General features: G+C 42.3%; 2 protein-coding genes across 3 annotated transcripts in view; both read right to left on the bottom strand.

Annotated features, from left to right (window-relative positions):
• OPHN1 (oligophrenin 1) overlaps window positions 1–20195 on the bottom strand; it is a 229630-nt gene extending 209435 nt beyond the window's left edge. The window contains exons 1-2 of the mRNA XM_043459750.1: window positions 20006–20195; window positions 19785–19895 (exon numbers count right to left, since the gene is read on the bottom strand). Of these exons, the coding sequence (XP_043315685.1) occupies window positions 19785–19895; window positions 20006–20195 (301 nt within the window). The remainder of the gene's footprint in view (window positions 1–19784; window positions 19896–20005) is intronic.
• AMER1 (APC membrane recruitment protein 1) overlaps window positions 17365–25896 on the bottom strand; it is a 29063-nt gene continuing 20531 nt past the window's right edge. For both annotated transcript variants that reach the window (XM_043457713.1, XM_043457714.1), the window contains exon 2: window positions 17365–25585. In XM_043457713.1, coding sequence (XP_043313648.1) covers window positions 22129–25485 — 3357 coding nt within the window. In that variant the 5' untranslated portion in view covers window positions 25486–25585 and the 3' untranslated portion in view covers window positions 17365–22128. The remainder of the gene's footprint in view (window positions 25586–25896) is intronic.

Here is a 25896-nt window from a genome sequence, read left to right as displayed (position 1 = left end):
CTGGGTCAGAAAGATCCCCAGAGGAGGGCATGACAACCAACTCCAATATTCTTGCCTGGAGAATCCCATGGACAGAGGAGCCTGGTGGGATATGGCCCATAGGGCCTCAAAGAGTCAGACACAACTGAAGCAGCTTACCATGCATGCACACTTATATATTAAAGCAAAATAACTAGTGACAAAAGAAAAAAAAAACAGATCAATTAGACTTCATCAAGATTTTAAAATTTTGTGAGTCAGAAGACTATCAAGAAAGTTAAGAAATAACCTACAGATGGGAGAAAATATTTGGAATTCATATATCTGATGAGATTGAGTGCATTCAGGGTAGTATGGCTGTAGACTGGAATTCATATATCTGACACATGCTCAGTCGCTTCAGTTGTGTCCAACTCTTTGTGAACCTATGGACTGTAGCCTGTCAGGGTGCTCTGTCAATGGGATTTTCCCAGCAAGAATACTAGAGTAGGTTGTCATGCCCTCCTCCAGGGGATCTTCCCAGGGATCAAAACTGCATCTCCTGCATTGCAGGTGGATTCTTTACTACTGAGCCACCAGAGAAGGCCTTCATATATCTGAAAAGAGCCTAGTATTTAGAACATATACATAACTTACAACACAACCAGAAAAAGGCAGATCATCTAATTTTATCCAAAGAAGATCTACAGTGGTAAACAAGCACAAGAAAAATGCTCAACATCATTCTTTATTCAGTTCAGTTCAGTTCAGTCGTTCAGTTGTGTCCGACTCTTTGCAAACCCATGAATTGCAGCATGCCAGGCCTCCCTGTCCATCACCAACTCCCGGAGGTTACTCAAACTCATGTCCATCGAGTCGGTGATGCCATCCAGCCATCTCATCCTCTGTCGTCCCCTTCTCCTCCTGCCCCCAATCTCTCCCAGCATCAGGGTCTTTTCCAATGAGTCAACTCTTTGCATGAGGTGGCCAAAGTATTGGAGTTTCAGTTTCAGCATCAGTCCTTCCAATGAACACCCAGGACTGCTCTCCTTTAGGATGGACTGGTTGGATCTCCTTGCAGTCCAAGGGACTCTCAAGAGTCTTCTCCAACACCACAGTTCAAAAGCACCAATTCTTCTGCACTCAGCTTTCTTCGTGCAATATAATGCCACTTCACATTTACAGTTATAACCATAACAAAAATAAAAGTTTCTCCCTTTATGTAACTTATCATTTTATTCTCTTGTGAGTATTTTGCAAAGCAAAAGTTTTTAATTTTCTAAAGATCCAGTTTAACAGTTTTTCCTTTTGTACATCACATTTGTTATCAAGTCTATGAACTCATGGAGTAGCCCTAGATCTCTCCAAATTTTCTTCTAGTTTTTACGTGATATAGCTTTACATTTCACTTTAAAGTCTCTGTTCTGCTTTAGGTTGTAAATGCTGTTATTGAGTTTTTAATTTTGCTTTTCACAGGTTCATTGTTATTACACAGAGTGAGATTAACTTTTGTATATTGATCTTATATTTTTAACCTTGCTAAACATTTTAGTCTTGGTTTTCCAAGGATGCTTTTATTTCCCTATTCACAGGACACTTAATTCCCAGTTTACTCTTCCTTTCTTTCAGCATTTGAAAAATATTTTGCCACTTCCCTTTGTCCTTCATGGCTTTGGATGAGAAATCTGCTCCCATTCAAATTCTAGCTCCCCTGCAGAATAGATCAAGATGGCAGCATAGGAGGATGGGGAACTCACTTCCCTCCACACACACATCAAAATTACACCTACATGTGGAACGATTCTCACTAAAAACTAACTGGAAACTGGCAGAAACTTCTGTACAACCAAGGCTGTAAGAAAGATCTACGGGTAATTAGGTAGGAAGGGAAGAAAAGTGATCAGGTCATGACCTGTACACCTGGGAGGAGACTCACAGGAAAAGAGAATATATGGGTAGAAATCTACCTGGGGAATGAGTACTTTGAGCCACAGATTGGGTGCCACAGTTCTGGAGTCCTACACAGAGGAGTTGAGCCCCCTTGGCTGGTTGGAAGAGGGTTGGGACTAACAAGAAAGCTGAAGGAAGCCTGGACTCTGCTCTTGAGGAGCATGTGAACCCTGCTTTTCCCTCAAGGCAGAGGAGAAAGGGCAGATTGAAATCACATGGCTGGCTGACTCATTTCCCACAACCACCTAGCTCTGTACCCCAGCCTGAGCCAAGCAAAGCCCCAGCCCCACTTACTCTATATCATTGGTAATAAGAACACTAATTGAATTAAGAAAAAATAATATATGAACACAGTAAGAATTTTGATAATGAATTGGAAAACTATTTTTAAAAACCCAATCAGAAATGAAGAATTCAATAACTGATATGAGAAGCACACTAGAAGGAATGAAGAACAGATTAAGTGACACAGAAGCATATATAAGTGATCTGGAGGATAGAATAATGGAAATCAATGGTTAGAACAGGAAATTAATTTTTTTTCATGAGAACAGTTTCACACTGCTATATTTAAAATGGATAACCAACAAGGACCTACTGTATAGCAAACAAATCTTATTTTAAATGAGTAATTATAAAAAAATAATAAGTGTCTATAAAGTGAGTAAGTAAAAACATGAGAAAAGTTTAAGAGGTCTCTGTGATAACAATAAGCATACCAACATTCACATTACAGGGGTCACAGAAGGAGAAGAGAGAGAGATCAAAATTGTATTTGATGAAATTACAGCTGAAAACATCCCAAATCTTAAGAAGGAAACAGATATCCAGGTACAGAAGCATGGAGGGTCCCAAACAAGATGAACTCAGAAAGACCTATGCCAAGACATTTAATAATTAAAATGGTAAATTTAAAGGTGAGAAAGAATTCTAAAGGCAGCAAGAGGGGGAAAAAAGTCATATACAAGGGAACACTGATTTTTCTGCACACAATTTGTAGACAAGAAGGTAGTGTGGTATGGTATTTTGGAAGTGATGAGGGGGAAAAACATGCAACCTAGGATACTCTACCCAGCAAGATTATCATGTTGAATTGAAGGAGAAATAAAAGCTCTTCTGAGACAAGCAAAATTTTAAAAGTCCATTAATACTAAAACTGCATTAAAATAAATGCTGAAGGATCTTCTCTAAATGGACAAGAAGTAAGAATCTATTCAAAAGGGAAAAATCATGTAAACTGTAAAAGGAACTACAACTACAAAGACCAGTAAGGGATAAACATGAAGGTTTAAGATATGACATCAAAAACACAAAATATGAGGAAGGGGAGAAAAACATAGATATTTTAGAATGTGCTTGAACTTAAATAACTGCCAGTTTGAACTTAAAAAACCACTACCAAGTCAACATATATGAAACACACGGTAACCAAAAATAAAAAACCTACAATAGATACAAAAAACTAAAAATAAAGGAAAACAAGCATAAAACTAGTGAAGTGAAAGTCACTCCATCATGTCTGACTCTTCACAACTCCATGGACTATACAGTCCATGGAATTTTCCAGGCCAGAATACTGGAGTGGGTAGACTTTCCCTTCTCCAGGGGATCTTTCTAACCCAGGGATGGAACCCAGGCGTCCCACACTGCAGGCAGATTCATTACCAGCTGAGCAACAAGTGAAGCCCAAGAATACTGGAGTGGGTAGCATATCCCTTCTTCATCAGATCTTACTGACCCAGGAATTGAATCAGGGTCTCCTGCATTGCAGGCAGATTCTTTACCAACTGAGCTATCAGGGAAGAAAAGTGTCAAATTACAAGGAAAGAAACAAAAAGAAGTAATGATCAAAGAACTAAAAAAAAAACAGAAAAGAAGTAATAACTTGGCAATAAGTACATACCTATGAATATTTACTTTAAATATCAATGGAATAAATGCTCCAATCAAAAGATGCAGAGTGATGGGATAAAAAAGTAAGACCCATCTATATGCTGCCTACAAGAGACTCACCTCAGACCTAAAGACACACACAGACTGAAAGTGAGGGGATGGGAAAAGACATTTAATGTAAACAGAAAGAACAAGAGAGTAGAGGTAGCAATACTCATATCAGACAAAATAGACTTTAGAACAAGGGGGATAGAAAAAGATAAAAAAGGACATTATATAATGATGAAGGGATCAGTATAAGAAGAGAATATTATACTCATGAAGATATATGAACAAAAAAATATGAACATAATACAGAAGCACCTAAATATATAAAGCTATTAATAATACTAACATGTAAAGGGAGAAATTTACAATAATACCATAATAGTAGGGGACTGTAACACAACTGAAATCAATGGACAGATCATCCAGACAGAAAATCAGTAAGGTAACAGTGGTATTAAATGACACAATAGGCCGGCGGGAATTAATAGATACCTATAGGACATTCCATCCAAAAACAGTGGAATACACATTCTTTCCAAGTGCACATGGCACACTCTCCAGTGTATGTCACATGTTAGGCCACAAAACAAGGCTTAACAAATTTAAAAGGATAGAAAATATATCAAGCAGTTTCTCTGATCACAATGCTATAAAACTAGAACTCCATTACAGTAAGAAATATGGAAAAAGAACAAACACATGGAGTCAAGACAACATGCTGCTAAAAAACAAAGGGCTAAATGAGGAAATCAAAGAGAGAATCAGAAAATACCTCAAGACAGAAAAAAAATGGAATCACAACTCTCCAAAATCTTTAAGATCCCCCCCCCCAAAAAAAAAAAGCAGTCATAAGAGGGAATGTTATAGTGTTACAGGGCTTCTTAAAGAAACAAGAAAAATCTCAAATAAACAACCTAAAGTACCACTCTAAACAATTAGAAAAAGAAGAAAAGAGTCTGAATAGGCACAAAATAAAATATTAAAGATCAGAGAGAAAATAAATGAAATAGAAACCAAATAACAATAAAAAAAATCAATGAAGCCAAGAGCTGTTTTTTAAAAGATATAACAAAAGATAAATAAAACTGATAAACTTTTAGCTAGACTCACCAAGAAGGAAAAAGGGCAGAGACATAAGCAAAATAAGAAATGAAAGAGGAAAAGTAACAACCAATACCACAAAGATGCAAGAAATCATAAGAGAATACTATGAACTATATGACAACAAATTGGACAACCTAAAAGAAATGGACACATTTCTAGGAACATACACCTGGCAAAAAGAAACAGATAATTTGAAAAGATCAAACACTAGAAGTGAAATTGAATTTGTAAATAAAAAACAAAACAAACAAAACTCTCAGCAACCAAACTCCAGGACCAGATGGCTTCACAGGGGAACACTTCCAAACATAGAATGTAGAAATAATACCTATCTTTCTAAAGCTATTTGAAACAATTGAAGAGGATGGACCGATCCTAAGTTCATTCTATGAGATCACCATTACTCTGATAATAAAATCAGACAAAGACACAATTAAAAACAAAGAAAGAAAATTTCAGGCCAATATCTTTGATGAATATACAAACAAAATCCCCCCCCCAAAATATTAACCAAATGAATCCAACAATATATAAAATAGTCATACATCATGATCAAGTGGGATTTATTTCAGGAACTTAAGGATGATTCAGTATTCATCAGTCAATGTAACACACCACAGCAATAAAAGGAAGAATACAAATTACATGATCATCTCAAAAGATGCAGAAAAAGCATTTGAGAAAATTCAATATCCATTCATGATTTAAAAAACACATCAAAGTTAATGTAGAGGGAACATATCTCAAACATTAGTTGGCCATTTATGAAAAGTCCACAATTAATATCATACTCAATGGTGAAAATTTGAAAGTCTTTCCTCTAAATTGAGGAAAGAGAAACAAGGATGGCCACTCTCACCACTTCTATTTAACACAGCATCAGAAGTCTTAGCCATTGCATTCAGACAATAAAAGGAAATAGATGGCATCCAAATTGGGAGAGAAGAAGTAAAAGTGTCACTACTGTCATCTACATGATACTTTATATAGAAAACCCTAAAGTCTCTACCAGGTAACTATTAGAAACAGTAAATGAATTCAGCAAAGTTTCAGGAGACAAGATTAATGTATGGAAATCTGTTACTTTTCTATACACTAATAATAAACTATCAGAATAAGAAAGTGAAAAAAATCCTGTTTAAAAATCATATCAAAAAGAATAAAATTCCTTGGAATAAACTTAACCAACAAGTTGAAAGACTTATACTCTGAAAACTATAAAACACTGAGGAAGGAAATTAAAGATTATACAAAGAAATGGAAAGGCATCCAGTGTTCTTGGATTGGAATGACTAACTTTGCTAAAATGCCCAAACTTCTTGAAGCAATCTATAAATTTAATGTAATTTCCTCAAAACACCCATGACATATTTCACAGAACTGGAACAAATAATTCTAAAATTTATATTTTAGGTCTTTACATGAAAGACCCCAAATTGCCAAAGCAACTTTGAGAAAAAAAGTAAAAAAGTACAAAGCTGTAGGTATCACCTTCCCTGAATTACAAAGCTACAGTAATCAAAACAGTGTGATGCTGGCACAAAAATAGACACATAGAACAATAGGACAGAATAGAGAGCCCAGAAATAAATCCACACAACTATGGTCAATTAATCTATAACAAAGGTGGGAAGAATATACAACAGGGAAAAGACAATCTCTTTAATGAGTGGTACCAGGAAAACTGGACAACTATATGTAAAAGAATGAAATTAGCATAGTTCCTTATACCACATAGAAATAAACTCAAATGAATTAAATATTGAAAGATAAAACTTAAAATTCTTAGAGAACTAGGCAGAACATTCTTTGACATAAATCATAGCAATATTTTTTTATCTGCCTCAGGCAAAAGAAATAAAAGCAAAATCAAACAAATGGGACCTAATTAAACTTAAAGGCTTTTGTACAGCAAAGGAAACCATTGGCAAAATGAAAAGACAACATATGGAATGGAAGAAATATTTGCAATTGATATCACTACCAAGAGGCTAATATAAAAAATACATAAATGGTTCATATAACTGAAGGTCCAAAAAATCCAATAAAAAAATGAGAAGACTTGAGTAGACATTTTTCCAAAGGTGACAAATGGCTAACAGGCACATGAAAAGCCGTTCAACATAATTAATCATTAAAGAAATTCAAATTAAAACCACAATGAAATATCACCTCACACCTGATAGAATGGCTATCATCAAAGTTTGACCAAAAAAAACAAAAAAAAAGCAGATATGTCATATGTATACAATGGGCTTCCCTGGTGGCTCAGATGGTAAAGAATCTGCCTGCAGTGTGGGAGACACGGGTTCAATCCCTGGGTCAGGAAGATCCCCTGGAGAAGGGAATGGCAACCCACTCCAGTATTTTTGCCTGGAGAATTTCATGTACAGAAGAGCTGGTGGGCTACAATCCATGGAGTGGCAAATGAGTCGGAAACAACTGAGCAACTAACACACATACAATGGAATATTACTCAGCCATATTAAAGAATGCAATTCTGCCATTTTCAACAACATGAATGGACATAGAGAATATAATGCTTAGTGATTTAAGTCAGAGATATCACTTATATGTGGAATTTAAGAAAATAAAGAAAACTGTTATAAATAGTAAAATAGAAACAGACTCACTGATATAGAAAAGAAACTAATGATTCCCAGTGGGGAGAGCAAAGAGTGGAGGGGCATAATAGTGGTACAGGGTTATGAGACACAAACTACTATGTATAAAATAGAAAAAGCAATAAGGATGTATTGTGCAGCACAGGGAGACTCAGGGGCTTACATTATTTTGTAACCTTTTAATGGAGCATAATCTAAAAATACTAAAGCAATATGTTGTATACCTGAAATATATATAATTCAATCATATTTCAGTATGAAAAGAATTACTCCTGAACCACTGAATTTTTATTTACTAAAATCAGAAAAAATAAACTGAATAAAATTTTGACTTTCTTTAATAATTTTTAAAATAAAATCAAATTCATCTTTCCCTACAGCAATATATTGTTTCTCTATGGCTGCTTTCAAGGTTTTTTTGCTTTTCTTTAGTTTCCAAGTTTTAATTATATTGCTTGAATTTATCCGATTTGGGATTCATTCAGTTTCTTGAATATGCAAGTTTATGCCTCTCACCGAAATATGGAAGTTTTCACCTATCATTTCTTCATATACTCTTTCACCTCCACTCTCTTTTCTCTCCTTCTGTGACTCAAATGATACAAATGTTATATCCTTTTTTTTAGTCCCACCAGTATTGTGGTTTTGTTCATTGTTTTCAACCTATTTTGTCTCTAAACTCTCTCTAAATGCCACTAAGCTGTCCTCAAGTTCACTGATTCTGTTATCTTCTTCAATTCTGAGCCTACCCACATTTTAATTTTTTATTTTAGTTTTTAAATTTCTATTTGGTTCTTTTTGATAACTTTTAATTCATTCTTGAGACTTTCTGATTTTTCATTTGCTTCAGGAGAATTTATTATTGGCTACTGAAGCATTTTTATGATGGCTGCTTTAAAATCCTTTTCATATAATTCCCAACATCTAATTTATCTCAGTGTTGGCATCTTTTGATTGTCATTTCTCTTTAAAGTTTGATTTTCCTGGCTCTTGTATGATGGGTGATTTTTTTTTATTTTATCATGGATATTTTGTATAGCTTGTTAGGAGACTCTAAGTTCTATATAAATGTTTTATGTTGGAAGGAAGTCATCCTGTTTAGGTTTAACAGTAGTCTGGACTACTTTTGTTAGCTGTGACTTTGATGGTAGTTTTCTTTGGGTCTTTACCATACTATTTTAGTGCTCTTGGTCTATCTGGTCCTGATGGAATTCCCATTTATTTCTGATGCTGCTGCCTGGGGGTTAGAGACAATCCTCCAGGCCAGGCTACCTGGTGAACCTAGATTGGGTGAAAATAGTCACTGTTCTGCAAGGAGGAGGAGCGTATCCCAGGCTGGGCCATTTGTTTTGCTAGGATACCCCTTGCTGGTATCACCTAGTTACTTGATGTCTCTTAATAGTAGACTCTGAGGCCTGGCAGAGAAGGAAAATGATTCCTTTTACAGCTTTTTATCAGCCAGACTCCCTGTCAATTTTTGCTGGTGCTGTTGGAACCACATGATGTTGTCAGAGGGATATCTGTTCTTTCTGGGAGAAGTTTAAACCTTCCTTGACAGCCTTCTGTTGTTAGGTTTGGGGTCAGGAAATGCCAGGTCTATGTCACCTTTTTTTCATGGGTTGGAGGATGTATGATGTTCTGCTGTTGTGCTATATTCCTAACCAGTTCACCTCTTCTTACCACTTTTCACATTCTCCTCTGGTATGTCTTATGTTATTTCCAGAATTTATCATTGTACTTTAAGTGAAGCACATCTGGACCAGTGTGGGTTAGTTGTTCAGTTGTGTCCAACTCTGCGACCCCATGGACTGTAGCCCACCAGGCTCCTCTGTCCAGAAGACACCCATAAAGCATTTTTAAAAATCATTACTACCTGTCATAAAGTAGAGTAATGTATTACTTTTGCCCTTAAGGAACAATAGGCTAGTCAGAGAGATGAGACAAGAATATAAACATAACAATAGCACTTACTATTTACTATGTTTCAGTTTATAGTTAGTAAGCATTCAGTTTCCAAATTTGCTGGCGTATTGAGTGCAGCACTTTCACAGCATCCTGAGTTTAAGTTAATAAGTGTTTAAAATTTTATAACACCTTCTGAAAGAGGTACTAATCAGTTGCCCATTTTAAATATGTGCAAGAAAATTTAAGCAACTTGCTCAGTGTCACATGACTGTGTCAGTTGCTCAGTCGTGTCCAGCTCTTTGTGACCCCATTGACTGTAGCCCACCAGTCTCCTCTGTCCATGGAATTCACCAGGCAAGAATACTGGAGTGGATTGCCATTCCTTTCTCCAGAAGATCTTTCTAACCCAGGGATCAAACCTGGGTCGTCCACATTGCAGGTAGATTCTTTACCATCTGAGCCACCAAGGAAGTCACATGGCTAGTAACTAGCAAAGTCAGGACTGGAACCTAAGCAGTCCTTCTTAAAAGCTGCTACTCTACTATACTAAGTTGGGTAACAACACAAAGAGGCAAATGAATAGGGTTCAGAACAGTAAATGAACCTTCTATGATGTGGAAATCAGGATGAGGTGGCATTTAGGAGGTGTAATGAGGGATAAGAAGGATTTCAATGGTTTAAGGTGGTGAAAGTCTAGTATGAAAGAAGAGCATGTATAAAGCCCCTGTGGTGGTAATAATGGGGCCTATTGAGGAAATCACTCTACTATATAGAGTGGTGAGAGTTAGGACTATAAAAATGTTTGGAGCCATAAGATATAAGTCTTTGAATGCCAAGTTGAGGAAGTCAGTATTAATTTCATAGGCAATAGTGACTTCACAAGAGGCATGACCTGAGTAGTTTGGTGATGTTCTAAAGAACATTCTAGTGGCAGTAGCTGAGAGTAGATAAATGGAGCTCATGGAGACTAGGGGTGAAGGCCTGACCTAGGACCATGGCAGTCAAGATGGAAAGGAGATAATTGATTTAGGAGATATTTAGGGGGTAGAATCAAGAGAATTTAGTGACTTATTAGATATGGTGACTGAGTAAAAGAAAGGATGACTCTTTTTAGGAGTCTGGCTGGCTGGTAATGCCATTAAGTGATATGTTGAATTCTTCTGCCTTCAGGAAATGTAAAAAAGCAGTATAGCAACACCTGTATATCAGTCTTTTGATAAGTAAAGACTATTATTCTGTTGACAGGCACATTTCTTTTCTCAAGGGACACTTCCTTTCACCTTTCCTCATAGATCCTATTTCCAACTGTTGTAACAACTTTCCTTTGCTCTCCTTTGGACATACTCAAATTTCCGGCACTCTTAGGATAAGACACAGGCAGACTGGTGAGGGTGGAGTGAAGAGAAAGAGTGAGGAAGAGAGAAAGTGTGTGGTGGAATAATGAGGCTATGGTATAAGGATATAAGGACCTGAATTCTGACCTTTAACTTAGTGCAGACAATGAGGCAAAAGACATGTGGTTATTCTTACCCCATCAGTGCTGTGTTTCTCATGTCAGAGCCTTGTCCATTTTGGTAAGGAATCAGAGGAAAATAAAGTGGTAACAGAGCCTTTAGGGTTAAGACAAGGAACTAAGAGCCCTGGGGCCTAACTCCAGCTCAGCCTCAGGTCATCTGAGGGGCCTCAGGAAAACCTTTTCCATTCCAAGTACTCCCCTCTGCTAAAGATGACATTCTGTTAGGTTGAACTATATGAAATTGCCAATACTCACCTAGTTTTGACTGGCACAAACAGCAGTATTACATGATTCAACTTAGTATTTTCATCTATTGTAATTATGTGCCTGCTTACCTTACCACTTTCACACAGTATGTATGACTGTGCAGTCAGACATATATACATGGAAACACACACACCACTGCTAAATTGGCAGATCCTTTATGATTGAAACAATTCTAGATTTTTGAAAAAAAATTCGTATTTGTAGTGTTTGCCCATTTCCATAGAGGATATTATCATTGCCAATTTCATCTACCAATGTGATGTCTTCCCTCGTAGCTCAGTCGGTAAAGAATCTGCCTGCAACGCAGGACACCCAGGTTTGATTCCTGGGTTGGGAAGATTCCCTGGAGAAGGAAATGGCAATCCCCTCCAGTATTCTTGCCTGGAGAATTCCATGGACAGAGGAGCCTGGCAGGCTACAGTCCATGGGGTTGCAAGAGTTGGACACCACTTAGCAACTAAACGACCACCACCATGTGATGTCACTGAATTGGAGTTGGGAAGAGATGTGCATACATAATTGGTTCTTAAGAGTTGATACAAGTTGTCTGTAACATACCACTGCTTATCTCTACATCCCTTTATAACATTTAGTAAAGGATCTCAGTATGAGGGCAGTAATGGTCAATTTGAACACGAAGCTTCCTCCTTAAGAATCCAAATTGCACAGAAAATGCCAGTAATAATGACAACCATTTTGGCACTTTGCTTTACAGTTTTCCAGATAATTTGCATATCTATTTTGGGAGGAAGGCAGGAGGGAGATAGGATAGCAATTCATAGTCTTACCTGATTGAATGAGGAAGTTGGGGATACACTGAGATTGAGAGGTTGGGAGCATTAAGAGAGTGAATTCCTTTAGTTACGGCAATTAAAAAAAAATACATCCCACACATACACGTCAAAAATAAAACTTTTAAGTCACTGTATCCAATGACTGGATAATTCATGTACTTCAACCTAATAGAATGTCATTTTTAGCAGAAGGGATCTGGCTACTGGTCTTTTCACAGGGCCCTGACTTTGTGAGAAAAATGAACTCATAGAGGGCAGACAACCAATACCAAAGCATTTGAATACTACTACCATTTTGCATTTCTGTAGCCTTTTACAACTTTTTAAAAAGTACCTTCACATTTAGTATCTACTGCATTCCCAGGTGGCCCTAATGGTAAAGAACCAGCCTGCCAATGCAGGAGACATAAAAGAGGCTAGTTCAATCCCTGGGTAGGGAAGATACCCTGGAGAAGGGCATGGCAACCCACTCCAGTATTCTTGCCTGGAGAATCCCCATGGACAGAGGAGCCTGGTGGGCTACAGTTCATAGGGTCACAAAGAGTCAGACATGACTGAAGCGACTTAGCACACACGCATTTTCCAGTAGGAAAAATGAAGGTAGTCTCTGCTGAAGCACAGGATTGGTGGGAGAGAGAGCCTGAGTAGGCATTAATGACCCCATTTATCAGGGGAGAAAACATGCTCAGGGCTGGTGACAGACCTAGTCAGAATCTCAAGGACTTGCCTGTTACACACTCTGGCTGCTCTCTGCACAGGCCTGTCCCAAGCCATTTTTTTCAACTTCCAGGTGAGTAGGGTCCTTCAGACTGGCATACCTCTAAGTCCAGCCCCAGAGGTGGCATTATAAATATCCTACAAATACTTGGCTTTAAGGCCTGAAAGCAGCCCTCAAGGGAGGGACCCTGAGGAAAGCATTTTGGTTAGTCCTTTATTTGCACCCTGCTGATAGCTCTGGCTTTTCTGGGATGCTTAAGTCTAGCCACCAACAGGCACTCACAAAACTCAGTGAGGGAAATATGAGGGGCCCATACTCATATTTCTTGAGCAGCTTAGGTCTTCACAGAGGGTGACCAGGTTGACTAGATTCTCAACCACTATAGGGTCCGCACCTACCAAGGATCCAAATTGAGGTTGCCTATGTGCCAAGGGTACAGGCCACAGTGACAACTGAGATTGACCATCATCTGGGTAGGGCCCACATGGGCCAGGCACTGGATAGAGAAGCTTTATACACATCATTGCTAATTCCCACAAGGTACAGATTATCTCGTCCATTTTATAGATGAAGATGTTGAAACTTAAGAGAAGGTCTCACTTATCCAAGCTCACATAAGTAGGTCATGGGACCAAAAAGAGAATCAAGGTCTGTTTGACTGAAAACTCATACCACTTAGACTCTTGCAGGTGTTCAGGAGTAATAAAAAAGGACCTAGGTGAATTTGTCTAAAGAGTCTTATTCTGAGACCCACACTTGAAGAGGGCCACTAATAGTGGAGTGCATTCAGCATGGATTGAGAATGCTGGGGAAGGGACTTAGACCAAGGACATATGAGGAAAGACTGGAAGGATGTAGCACTGTTTAGCTTGGAAAAAAGACAATGCCAGATAACAAGAATCAGGCCATGTCATTCTCTGCTCCCCTCTAACTCAGGACAGGAGTCAGTCTTTTCAACAGTCTTCTCATCTCACTCACTCCAACATTACCTCTGTGACCTCATCCCTTCACTCATTCCACTTCAGGTACACTGGACTCCTGGTTGTTCCTGGTATTTATTATCTTCTCTTACCTTGAGGTTTCAGTTCTTCTCTCAAATGTGACCTGCACAGTGAGTCTTCTCTTGACCACTCTATTTTAAATTGGAACCTCCTGTCTTTCCTTTATTTCCTTCCATTGTACCTATCACCATCTGACATATGATAACTTTATTTTGCTTCATTATCTGCCCACCTGCAGAAAAAAGTAAGTCCCATAAGTGGGGGTGGGGGAGGGATTTATTTTTATCTTACTTATTCACTGCTTGACCCTCAGCACCTAGAATAGGTACTTAACATTTGTTGAACCAAAGAATACTATCTCTGCCTTCAGATCTGGAAGGACTGTTATGGGGCAAAAAGAGTAGATAGCAAATAGGATCTGTGTGACTCCCAGAGACTAAGCTAGGCCTATTCCAGTTCAATGTAAGTAGGGACATCTTAGGCATTAAAACTGCCCCAGGAATCTATGCCAGTGGAGGTGAGCAGGAGCAAGACAGATGATATAGGAAGAATTTAAGCATCAAAAAGGAAAGGGTGAGGAAAGGACCACAGTCTGAGATTCTGTGTTCTCCAACTCATTTAAGGATGAAGAACCTGGGGCTCTGAGATATGAAGTTTCCATCAGTTGCAGGTAGAACAGGGACTAAAATCTTGCTGTCCTAAATTGTAGGACAGTGAAATAATTTTTTCCTTCAATAAAGCAGTATTTTGTGGCAGGGTAATTTCTGGAAATATTCATGTTTATTTGTTTGCTGCCCCTCTATATCCCCACACCCCATACCCCCACTACATGGAGGTAACCAGGCCCTTAAAAGACCTCTTGCAAGATGGATTTCACAGTGTAGAAAGCCAAAGCAGGCTGACATCACTGACTCTATCACTGTTTTATAAAAGTATGAAGCCACCATTGATATATAATCATAAAGGACAAGGAAAAGCCCTGAAAGAAAAAAAAAAATGAAGAGGGATCCCTCCCACTCCCAGCCCCACGTGGGAATGGAGAGCTCCTGAGTCTGGGGCAGTAGGGAAGCACAAAAACTGCTTAGGGCAGTGCCTCAAAGATGGGGAGGAGATTGTTTTAAGGTACCCAGAGGGAGGCAGGACCTAGGACTTTGGGGCTCTCAGCTTCTCTTCCATCACTGTAGGCATGGAAAATGAGGATATCAGTGGTGACTGGAATAGATTAGAGATTAGTTGCCCTTAACTTTTGGGTAATACAAGTACCCCTTGGATTCCAGTGCCAAACTTAAGTGGGTCCCCAGTCATGAAAAACATGGAATTTTCTGCTTCTCTGCTTGAATGGGAGTTTTGGAGTCAGAATTCAGTTACTTTAAATAAAACAAACAAGGACTATTTTCTTGCCCACCCACATCTGAGTTTGTGGATGGATACGGATGTCCATTCCATTTTCTGCCTCTTGAAGGACATAAATATTAATTTTAATCACAGAATTTGTGGACAGACAGAGCATCCACTTCCTGTTGGCACTGGGTTCTACATAGGAGCCCATTGGAAATCTCATAAGGTTCTTCATGGGCTGAGAGAAAATATGTTCAGGCATCCAGAGGGAGGAAGTGGAATAGCAGGAGAGAAACTGAAGGAGCAGAGTAGAGTAGCCTTCAAGAGCCCATCAGACAGCAATTATTCTTCTAGAAAATGAGACTGTTTCTCACCGTGACTGTTAAGTGATTTGCAATTAACTCTTCATGAGGAAATGCTCCAATTGATGGTGAAGGTCTGAGTGGCCAGACACCAGTTCTCCAAGCTCACACCTATTGATTCACTCTGCTAGTCATCTTTTTCCCCCAGGCTGCTTATTAGCAGGTTTAAATGGGAGAAGGGATAGGTCCACCTGGCTGGGAACAATTCCCAGAGATCCAAGGCTAGAGGTGGGAATGAGGGAAAGTAGTTGCTCCCTGGGCTCACAAGGGCCTCTGACCTGGGCTTGGAGCTGGGAAGCTTGGCTGGGCTCAGTGAGATAAAGAGGCAGCCAGAGGTCCAATTTAGCTTTAGGATGTTCTGACTTTGGGCCTGCTGCTGAGATTCAACCCCTAGTACCCCAATGTACATAGAAACAGCAGCTTCACTACAAGTGCAACAGAAAAAGCAGGAGATTTGAAGTCTAATGACCTGGTTGTGTGAATTCTGGCAAGGGTCTTAACCTTTCTGAGGCTCTGTTTTCTTATCTGAAAATGCAGATACAATAATGTCAACCTCATACAGTTAAGGTAAACATTACACAAGATAATGCAGTTAAAGTGTCTAGTGCCTGGTACATATCAATTATATTATTTATTTTGTGCTTGGAAAATTATTAGTAGTATTCTCTTACACATATTTCACCCCAGCCTGCCCATCCTCTTACCCATCCTGACTTGCAGTCAATGTTCTAGATCACCATGAGCAAGTCATTTCACTTCTCACTGCCTCCATGTCCTTATCTGTAAAGTTGGGATAATCTCATCCATTCTGCCCAACTACTTCAGTGGCCTTTTAGAAACTAATGGAGACAGAAGAAATTTGCAGACTAGAAAGTGCTACCTCAGGCCACTTGTTCCTATTGGCTAGGTCTGGCCCCCAAAAGTCATACAAGCCAAAGTCTAGGAATTATCTAGAGAGAAGAGGAACACAGTCACTGGGGTCCAGAGTCCAGTCAAGGTAGTGGCAGTACAGAGCTAACAGCTTGCCTACAGCATCCTCCAAAAGACTTGCACAAATGTCTCGTCTATCAGATTTCCATCTGCTCTAAACAGAAATGAGGAACAAAGAAGGGCCATTCACTACACACAACCCCAGAGTCCAAGCAGACCAGAGAATAGCACTACAGCTGACCAAGGCAGTTTTCTTGATGATCTAAGAAAGGTCTTTAGAGATTTCCTCCACCAATGGCTCTCTCCAGTATTGCTAAGGACTCCCCAGGGGGTCACAGCAAAGGCAGCCATTAGTCACAGTAGAACAGAAAGAGGTCTAATACATCAGTCATGGTGGGAACCACAATAGAACTCCCCCCAAGTCCAACTGAATTAAATAGCTGGGGCGTGCTGGACTTAAGGTAGTTGATAAAATGCCATAGGTCACTTGGGGGTAGCCCTATCTTCGTGTCTTACATATGGAAACTAGTCTAGTCAAATCTATGCCCATGTGCTGTGTGTGTGTGTGCTTAGTCACTCAGTCATGTCCAACTCTTTGCAACACTTTAAATGTATCCTTTTGCTGGAGCCGTGGATAAGAGCTTCACACCTCTGCCTCCCGGCTGGTGGGGAGGCTAACACATTTACATGAACAGAGGTTAATTTCAGAAGCCAGCTCCTTGGCAGGTTTCAGGGCATGGGCAATATGATGGAGAGTACTACATCATCAGATTGAGATTCGGGGCATGGTTTGGATGAACTGAAGTTAAAGTTTCCTTTACTTTCAGCTCTGTTTTCTTTCCCCCTTGCCAGTTGACCACCCCACATCCCTTTGCTTTCTTCATTTCCCTTCAAGGGCAAACCCAGCAACCATGGGTCACAGGCATACTGATGTGGAACAAACCACAAGAATGCGCTTTAGTGACCGGGGGTCCCTCTTGAACCCAGTTTATTAACATTCAGTAAAAGAAATATTTGTTATTACAAACAGGCAGTGCATCAAGATATCCAGACATCAATGAGAACTAGGATTGGAGAGGTCACAATCCAGGCAATTCCATGATGTCTCAGGGATAGGGAAGGGGAAGCTAGGGCACATCCAGGGGCCATGCTTCCCATTTTTCACTGGGAGAGAAAGAACTCTTACACCTGGGGTAAGGATGTACTGCAGTTTCCAAATTCTTTCCTTTGTCCCCCAGCCATTTTATTTAACATGACCTAAGTATACATTCCTGGTCCCCCCCACCGTCCACCACCCCACTCCACCCCACCCCACCCCACCCCACCCCCATATACATCAGGGAAAATAAGCACCAATAGTAACAAGAATAATAATTAAAGCCCCGCCTCTCAGTAGGTCCAGTCCTCACACACACACATGCCATGTGAATTTTCTTCTTTGGAGTGACTATATAATGGAAAAGTAGGTAATCAGGCCAGCAAGCCATCACCCTAATAGTCACTGTTCCCCCAAAGTTCCATCCATGTGTGAGCTGGAGCACAGCAGGGGAGTGGGAATGGTGGTAGAGGAAGAGAATCCCCCAAAGCAGCAAGAGGGGTCAAGGAATTCCCCAACGTCTCTTCTGGGTGAATGTCACAATCAACTGAGCTCCTTGGAAAGTCCCATGTAAGGGTTTCCTCAATGAGATGGCCAATTCCTGATGGTTCAAGCATCACTTTCATTTGTCTCCCCCAGCTTCTTGGGGAAATGGGGAATAGTTGAGAAATCTCCTGCCCTCCTTACTGGGTGGAGAATACCCCCAAAATGCTCTTTGGAGAAACCCAACATGACAAATAGCAAAACATGGGCATTCTAGTTTCAAAACTAGAGCAGAAAACATAAAGAGGAAAGAGAGAGACACAGACATGAGTACTTCTAGAAGATCTACACACAGGGAAGGGTGAGTCTGAAAGAAAAAAATAAAACCATAAAAAGACATGCTATCTACCAGGTTCCACATGCCTGAGTCACCTGGCATTTGTCTTAATACCTGGGCATCTTATGCTGTCCCTATCATGGAGGGAGGGGATGGACAGTGCGATACATCAGGGATGGGGAGAGGGGAAAGAGCGAGGGTCTTGGGCAATTGAGATGCCAGCCCTCTGCACAAGCAGCAGCAATTTTTGTGTCATCTTCGTTTTGTCTAAAACTGTAAACAGCACCGCTTAAAAATAAAATATATCAGAAAAGAACAATTGATACATTGTTTTCCATGAATATAAAATGCAAACAATACAAAAATAGATAATTGAATTTTGATATATATATATATATATATATTAAAAACAACTTGGATGCAACATACACATGGGTAAACTTGAAGTCTCCCTGCTAAACCCTGACTCCCTCTAGCAATTGGGCCTGAGGGCCAAGGGCAGGTGGGGTGGTAGCACTGGCAAGGGGAGGAAAGTCACTGGCAGCAGGATGAGGGGAATGCACCCTGGGTGTGGGAAGTTACTTCCCTCCTTGGTACAGTATTGAGGGAGAAAAGACTGGTGTTGACCAAAGCCTCTGGCCCAGAAGGCTCATGGACTGTTGCCTAAGTTGAGTCCAGATGATTGGGGTAGGACCTAAAAGAGCCCCAAGGCAGGGCTTCCTTGAAGGTGTTAAAACAAAGAAACTGACAGCCCTGGGAGCGACGTTCTAGGTGGTCTTCTCTATCCAGTCATTGGTCCCCTAAGATTAGTCTCATTTGGGAATTCTCAGGATCAGAGCTATCTGACACTATATAAAAGCCTGCTTGCTGGATAGCAAGGTAAGAGCAGTCACCTTCTCCCAAGTCGTACCTTCTTGTGAAGTCACATCCAAAAACATTGACTTTGCAATGCTGAAATGGTGTTTATTTGTGGACTTAACATCTACACATTTAATAGCCTGGGATATATTTGGTGTTAGCCAAGCAAACACTGGTGTATGTTCGGGGAGGGGCCTAGAGCTTGGCTGGCTCTCCCAGTGTCACCCTGTGCTGTCACACAAAGTCTCCAGCTGGTCCTCCTTCCTCTTCTAGGCCACAGCTGGGATTCAGAAATGAACTGCTTGGATCTAGAGTAGACTCAAAGGAGCCTGCTTCTGCAGCCATACACCCTGACTGCCTTATTTCTGGTGGTGAGGATCCTGTCTCTGGGCTGGCTGGCCAGGAAAGTGAAAGGACTTGCAGGCAGCAGTGTTCAAACCATGAGCTGATGCTCAGTCCTAAAACTTACTGTGATATGAGACTTTCCAGAGCCCAGCAATGTGTGTCAGGGCTATGACTGCCCCCTTCAGAGGTGGCACCTCTTGCTGCCCTTGTGCTACAGAGGGCAGCTCTCAGCCCTTGGCCAAAGTTTGACCACCTACTTTTTCTCTTCTCAGACAGGCTGGTGATCCAGCAGGCTCTGGTGGTTGGTGATGGCTCTACTACCTGCTGTGGCTGGCACAGTCTACATACAAACAGGAGCTTGAGCTGCCCTGAAGGACAAGCAGAGACAGAAGAGGCAAGTGGTGAGCATTCCCCTGTTGTAAAGGCATTTGGTGAGTGTCTCCTTCCTGTCAAACAGCCAGGCCAATTCTAGTCCCACCCTCCCAGGGCAACTTTGGTGAGAAGCCAGAATTGGGGCACTTCTCTCTTAATGCTTTGCTAGGGTTGAGGAGGGCCTTTCTCACCTTCTTTGATTCTCCAGCTTCATGATTGACAGATTTCTTCATAATGCAGACAAAGTCAGCCTGGAGAGCTGGTCTGCATCCCTTGAATGTTGGTGTTGGTGCCATGCAAATTCATGTGGTGCTTCCAGGGGTACAGCTTGTACCATCCAGGTTTACTTTTTGTGGGGAGGGGCACTGGGCCAACCCCAATCCAAAAAATGGTGACAAAGACCAGCACAGACACATCCCATGGCCAAGGGGCAGTTTTCCCACAAAGTCATCTTGACTTGGGGTGGCAGGCAACAGCATCTCTTCTGGAATAGCAAGAGCCCTGTTTACCTCTTAATAGGCATGGAGATGGGTGGAGGATGGGGACAGGATCAAGGGAGCAAGGATCATAATTTGGGTCAACATATATAGGTAAAAAGTTTCATATACCATTTCCAATGGTGAAATTTAATAGGACCCCTCCGTATTAGTGATTAATGAGAGACAGAGCCTGGCAAGATTAGCCTGTTGCAATGTCTTCCTGACAGCAACTCTTCCTCACCAATATTTCCAAGCTAGTTTAACATGAAAACTGTGTAAATGCAGAAATAAGGGTGCCATTCTTTCCATAAGGGGCTGCAATTACCACACAAATCGGAGTCCTTCAGCTTGGCAGAGCAAGGGCAGATCAGTCTTTCCTCTCAAGATGCCCAGTCTTATGATGATACTAAGAACTTGGCTAATTGGAAAATGAAGGCTCTTTAGAAAAACTGGAACAGCAACCTAAATACCCTTGGTGTCCTGTCTCTTGGGAATGCTAGCATGAAGCCTCTTTAAAGCATCCAGTGAAAGGGTGGGCAAGGCTTAAGGAACGTTTTGTCTTTGGGGGAAAGCAATTTTCCCTTTTAAGAAGCTGAGTTGACATGAGCTCTGCAATGTATGAAATCCTCTCTCCTGATGAAAAGAATGAATGAATCTCCTTTTCCTATCCTTCTCCTGCAACCTGTAAAAATCCCATCCCCTACAGCCGAGCCTAGTTTAGGCCACTTCTCTTCCCGTATCTCAATTAAAAGAATGTGTTCCTTGTAATGAGATAACGAAAATTTCCTTTGGAGAAAAAAATAACCAAAATTCAAAAGCATCTGCAATTCAGGCTGTCACAAGCTTAAAGAAACAAAGAAGGAAAAAAAAAACTATCATTCTGGAGCTCAAGACTTATGGTAGTGTCTACAATATAACCCTATTTTGTCTTGTTTGCAACTAGATGAATTTGGTCATTACATTAAGGAAATTAGCATTTTTGTCTTCAACCCAAGCTATAGCAGGCCAGGTTAAAAGACCCTCACTGGTTATGATGCCTAAGTCCATAGGAACAGGCAGTGAGACACATGCTACTTGATCCTCTCTGAGGACAGCAAGCTGGGGCTACTAGATTATACATCTGATGTGATGGTGGCAGCTATGCCAAGACCAAAGGAAGTGGGAGTGGGGAGGATCTGTACCATAATTTCACACTGCTAATAGCAAACAAGCTAACAAGCTCCTTGTCCCCAAGTGGGAGGCAGTGTAGACCTGGCTGCTCATCTACTGGATGGAGAAACGGCAGAGGTGCTAAGGGTTCAGACTGTGTCAAGGATGCATGATATATATATATATATATATATATATATATATATATATATATATATATATTATATATATACATACATACATACATACATATATATATATACACATATATATGTATATATATATGATCATTACCTTGGCAATTAGAATAGGCACAAAATTAGAGCATCTCAAACCCTGCATGGGTCACAAGGAAAAAACCCAAAAGCAAAAATTGGAGCACAGAAGCAGCAATCTCTCAGGGCAGATGTACTTGAGCTGAATGTGGCCACAGATGGCAGACAAGGGAAGTGGGAAAACAAAGGTGAAAACTCATAGGAGCTTTCCTTGGCCAAAAGGATTTTCAAGTTAAACAGCAACCCCCACCCCCACCCCTCTGCCCAACCCTTATCCCCATTCACATGCTCAGGCCCCATGCCCCTCACTCCAGAATTGATGATAACTACTCAGCTAGTTTTCCATTCATAGCAGTGGAGGAGCAGCTGGTGGGGAGAGAGGCACCTTGCTCAGCCTTCTCCTTTGACAGGTCAAGGCTGGGAGCCCCATAGTGAATGGGCTGAGGCTCTGGGGGCTCAGGCCGGATCCTGGGCAGCTGAGGGATGCCATGAGTAATGCCCACAGGCTTGGCCTGGGGCACAGGGCTGGGGCTGAAGCCTCCAGAAATGGAGGAGCAACTGGGCTCATCAACAGGCAGCAGCACATCTGGAGGCCTGGCCCTCACACTTTGGGAGGCCTTTGGCTGGAGGTTATAACAAGGGCCCATGGGCAGGGGTAGGTGCGAAGGCCGAGCTAGCTGAGACTTGGATTCCCCAGGTGCCCTTGGCTCTGGCCCTGATACTGACAGCAACATTGACATGGTGAGAGGAGATATGCAACAGACTGCCTGCCCATAGGGATGGCTAGAAGGCCCATCCAACTGGCTAGGACTTATCCAGGCATGGCCAGGTCCCACTGAAAGAGGACAGGGAGGCCAGGCAGGCCAGTCGTAGGATCCTGGAGGTTCAGTATAGAGAGACAGGGGACTGTCTCGGCCCCATTCGTCCTCCTCCTCTTCTTCATCTGAATCTTCTTGCTGGGCCTGAAGCTCATCAGACTCCACATAGCCTTGGGTCAGGTGAGAATTGGAGAGCTCCAGCTCCAGGGTCTCAGCAGTGTCAAGGGAGCGGCTCCTCCTGCTGAGGGCCATGGCAGCAGGTGGAGGACGAGGGTGCATGCCAGGTAGTCCCAAGTATCGAGGGAGACTGCTCACACCCCAGGGTAGGCCTTGGTAGAATCGGCTGCGGTAGTTGTTGAAGGCATGTTTTTGGTAGTAGCCCAGTTCAAAAGCTTCCAAGGAGGCTGCAAGGTCTTCATCATTGTGGAACTCAGGATTTTCTTCACACTTGCCTTCCCCATCCCGCTCCACATCAGCGATATCAAAGGTCACCATGGGAGGCAGCTCAGGAAGGTTTTGAGTGAAGGATGAATCAGAGTCAGAGCTGCAGGACATGCTGGAGAAGAGGTTCCCATTGCTGGTGAACTCCACAAGGGCCTGAGAGAAACTCACAGTAGCATTCCCTTCCTTCTCAACATCCTCTTCCTCTGGCTCCTCAGGGGGTGAATAAGTAGGGTAGGCCCTCCTGGGAGATCCTCCAAAATTTGCTTCTTGCATGTCTGGCTCAAACATAGCGTCACTCTGGAAGAGTTGCATCAGGCAAGTACTTTGATCTTTCTTGGAGCAGCTTCCCTCAAAACGCTTCTCCAAAGGACGGAAGTCCCTCCAGTCTGGCTCGCTGCTTGCAGTGGCAGGGAAAGCTGAGGTGGTTCCTCTGTGGGAAGTCTGAGAGGCCCCTGATGCCCCTTCCACCAGACCCATCACTGATGGGCCTAAAGGCCTCATTTGATACTCTATGATGGGCTTTTCCTGCCGCACCTGGGCCTCTCGGACTTGAGCCTCTCGAGCACGGACCTCTTGGCCACAGGTCTCCCTGGCATAGGCCTCTCGAGGTCGGGCCTCTCTGACATAAGCTTCCCGGGTGTGGGCCTCTCGAGCATGGGCCTCTCTGGTGTGAGCCTCTTGGGCACATGCCTCCCGGGCCTCTCGCTGCTCCCGCTGAAGCTCCCAATATAGCAACTGTTTCTGGATGGCCACTAGCCGTTCTTCCTCTGTCTCCATTGCCCCAGGTGGCCGAGGGGAAGAAAAGGGCTCAAAGTTCAAGAAGGGGTCAAACATCTCAGAGCTGTGACCATGGAGGTCATAAAGGCAGTCATCCCCAGGTGGGGAGTTCTCAAGACTATCATCTGGCTCATAGAACTCATAGAGGGCATCACCACTATAGCTGTCTCGGGGCAAGCAATCCCTATGGACAAGCCCCAGGGCCTCACCTGAATCATCCTCAAGTCCCGGTGTAGTAGAGTCATAATAACCCTCATCACTATTGGGGGCCGACTCTTGCTGATCACTCTGAGGAGTCAAAAGTTCTCCAGGGGCTGAGCCAGGATAAGACCTAACTGGGTCAAGAAGCATGTAGCCAAGATGGCCTGGGGATGCGGTGGGATGGTAGCCTGGATTTAGTATGGGCCTCGGGTACATCTGGGAACTTGCCCACAGATATTCTAAATCATCATCTTCTTCCTCCTTGACTTCTCCCTCCTCTAATTCCACCTCCTCTTCCTCTTCTTCCTCATCATCATCATCAGGCAAGGCCATCTCTTCGCCCCCTCCTTGGTAAGTCACCAAGCAGGAACTTCGTTTGGTTCCATCTCGGTTGGCCCTCTGGCCTCCAGAGGCCATGCTATCTGTCATACTATCCATATCCTGTTCTGCTATTATGTCACCACAACCTGTCAGTGAGTCAAAACTCTTCAGAGATGTGACATCCCCAAAGAGGAGGCTCAGCTGATCCCCTAAAGGGCCACTAGGTGGATTTACCTCTCCTGCCACAAGCTTCTCCCCTGTTTCTGGACTATGGAGCTCCTCTGGGCCACTGGCTTCAGGGGCAGGTTTGGGCTGCAAGAGTGCTGAGGCAAAGGCCTCCAAGGTTTTTTCTGGATCTTTAAAGGCTGCTTTCTCAGTGGCTGCTGGAGAAGTCTCTGATATTGAAGAAACTTTCGGCCCAGGGACATCTTGGGATTTGGCATTTTCCTTTCTTGGGGCTTGGAGGACCTCATCAGTGTGGGACGGAAGGGCTGAGCTCACATACTCATGAGGCCTGGCTCTGGCGCCCTCAGACTTCTTGGCTCCTGGATTGCTTTGCTCAGCCCCAGAGACCTTGCTCTTTCGGTGACGGCGGATACTACTGAAAAAACCTTTCAGGCCTTTTTTTGGCTTGGGCACAAAGTGAGCCTTCTCAACTCCAGCTTTCTCTGTGGCTCCAGCCACAGACCTCTTGCATCTGGAGCCTGTCTCCAAAGACCCATGGACACTCTGAGAGCTGGGAAGTCGGGATGATGACTCAGGCAAAGGTAAGGAGAGGCCGGTTCCTTCACTGACAATGTCTTCAGGGTCATGGACTACTTCACTCAGGCCATCGTGGGTCTTGCTCTTGCTAAGACCCTTCTTAGAGCTGCCTTTCCCGGAACCTTTGCTTCGTCCCCCTCCAAAGAAACTAGGCAGGGTACAGATGCCCTTCTTGCCACCAAAGAGTTTCATGGCAGTTTTCTTCAGCCTACCTGGACCAGATGAGGGTGGCTCTGATGCGGGCCTTTCTGTTGCCTCAGATGCCTTGTTTTTGGCCCCTTTCTCTGTCCCTTGATCCTGGGTATCCATAGAGACTGTTGTTCCCTTGGCCTGAGCAGCTTCATCCTTTTGGGTCTCCATGATGGTGGGGAAAACTCAGGTGTATTCAGCTAAAAAATGCAGCCTTCTGGCTTCTCAGCACTGTTATAACATCATCAGTCAGGAAGCATCACAGCTGGGGCTGAAGATAAGAGAGACAAAGAGAGACAGTACTGGTGAGCAAGCATCCAGGCTGGGTTTGTTTTCACAGGTGTCTGTGGTTTCAGGCTTGAATTGAACCACAAAGAAAGAAAATATAGGGAAAATCTTAATGCACTCCATATGCTTGGCTTGTTGGATCAGCCCTCTCTAGGCCGCAAAGCAGCAAAACCATACACTGAACAACAGGCAGCCATGACCCCTACCCCACTTGCTGGGTCTACTCACTTCAGGTCACCTTAAGTTCAGGGGAGCACACTGGGCAGGGGGAATTGCAGATATGAAAAAGGCCCA

The sequence above is a fragment of the Cervus canadensis genome, chromosome X (genome assembly GCF_019320065.1).
Source record: "Cervus canadensis isolate Bull #8, Minnesota chromosome X, ASM1932006v1, whole genome shotgun sequence".
NCBI classification, from domain to species: domain Eukaryota; kingdom Metazoa; phylum Chordata; class Mammalia; order Artiodactyla; family Cervidae; genus Cervus; species Cervus canadensis.
The sequence above is the reverse complement of the archived record's forward strand: the minus strand, read 5'-3'. Positions and strand labels throughout refer to the sequence as shown.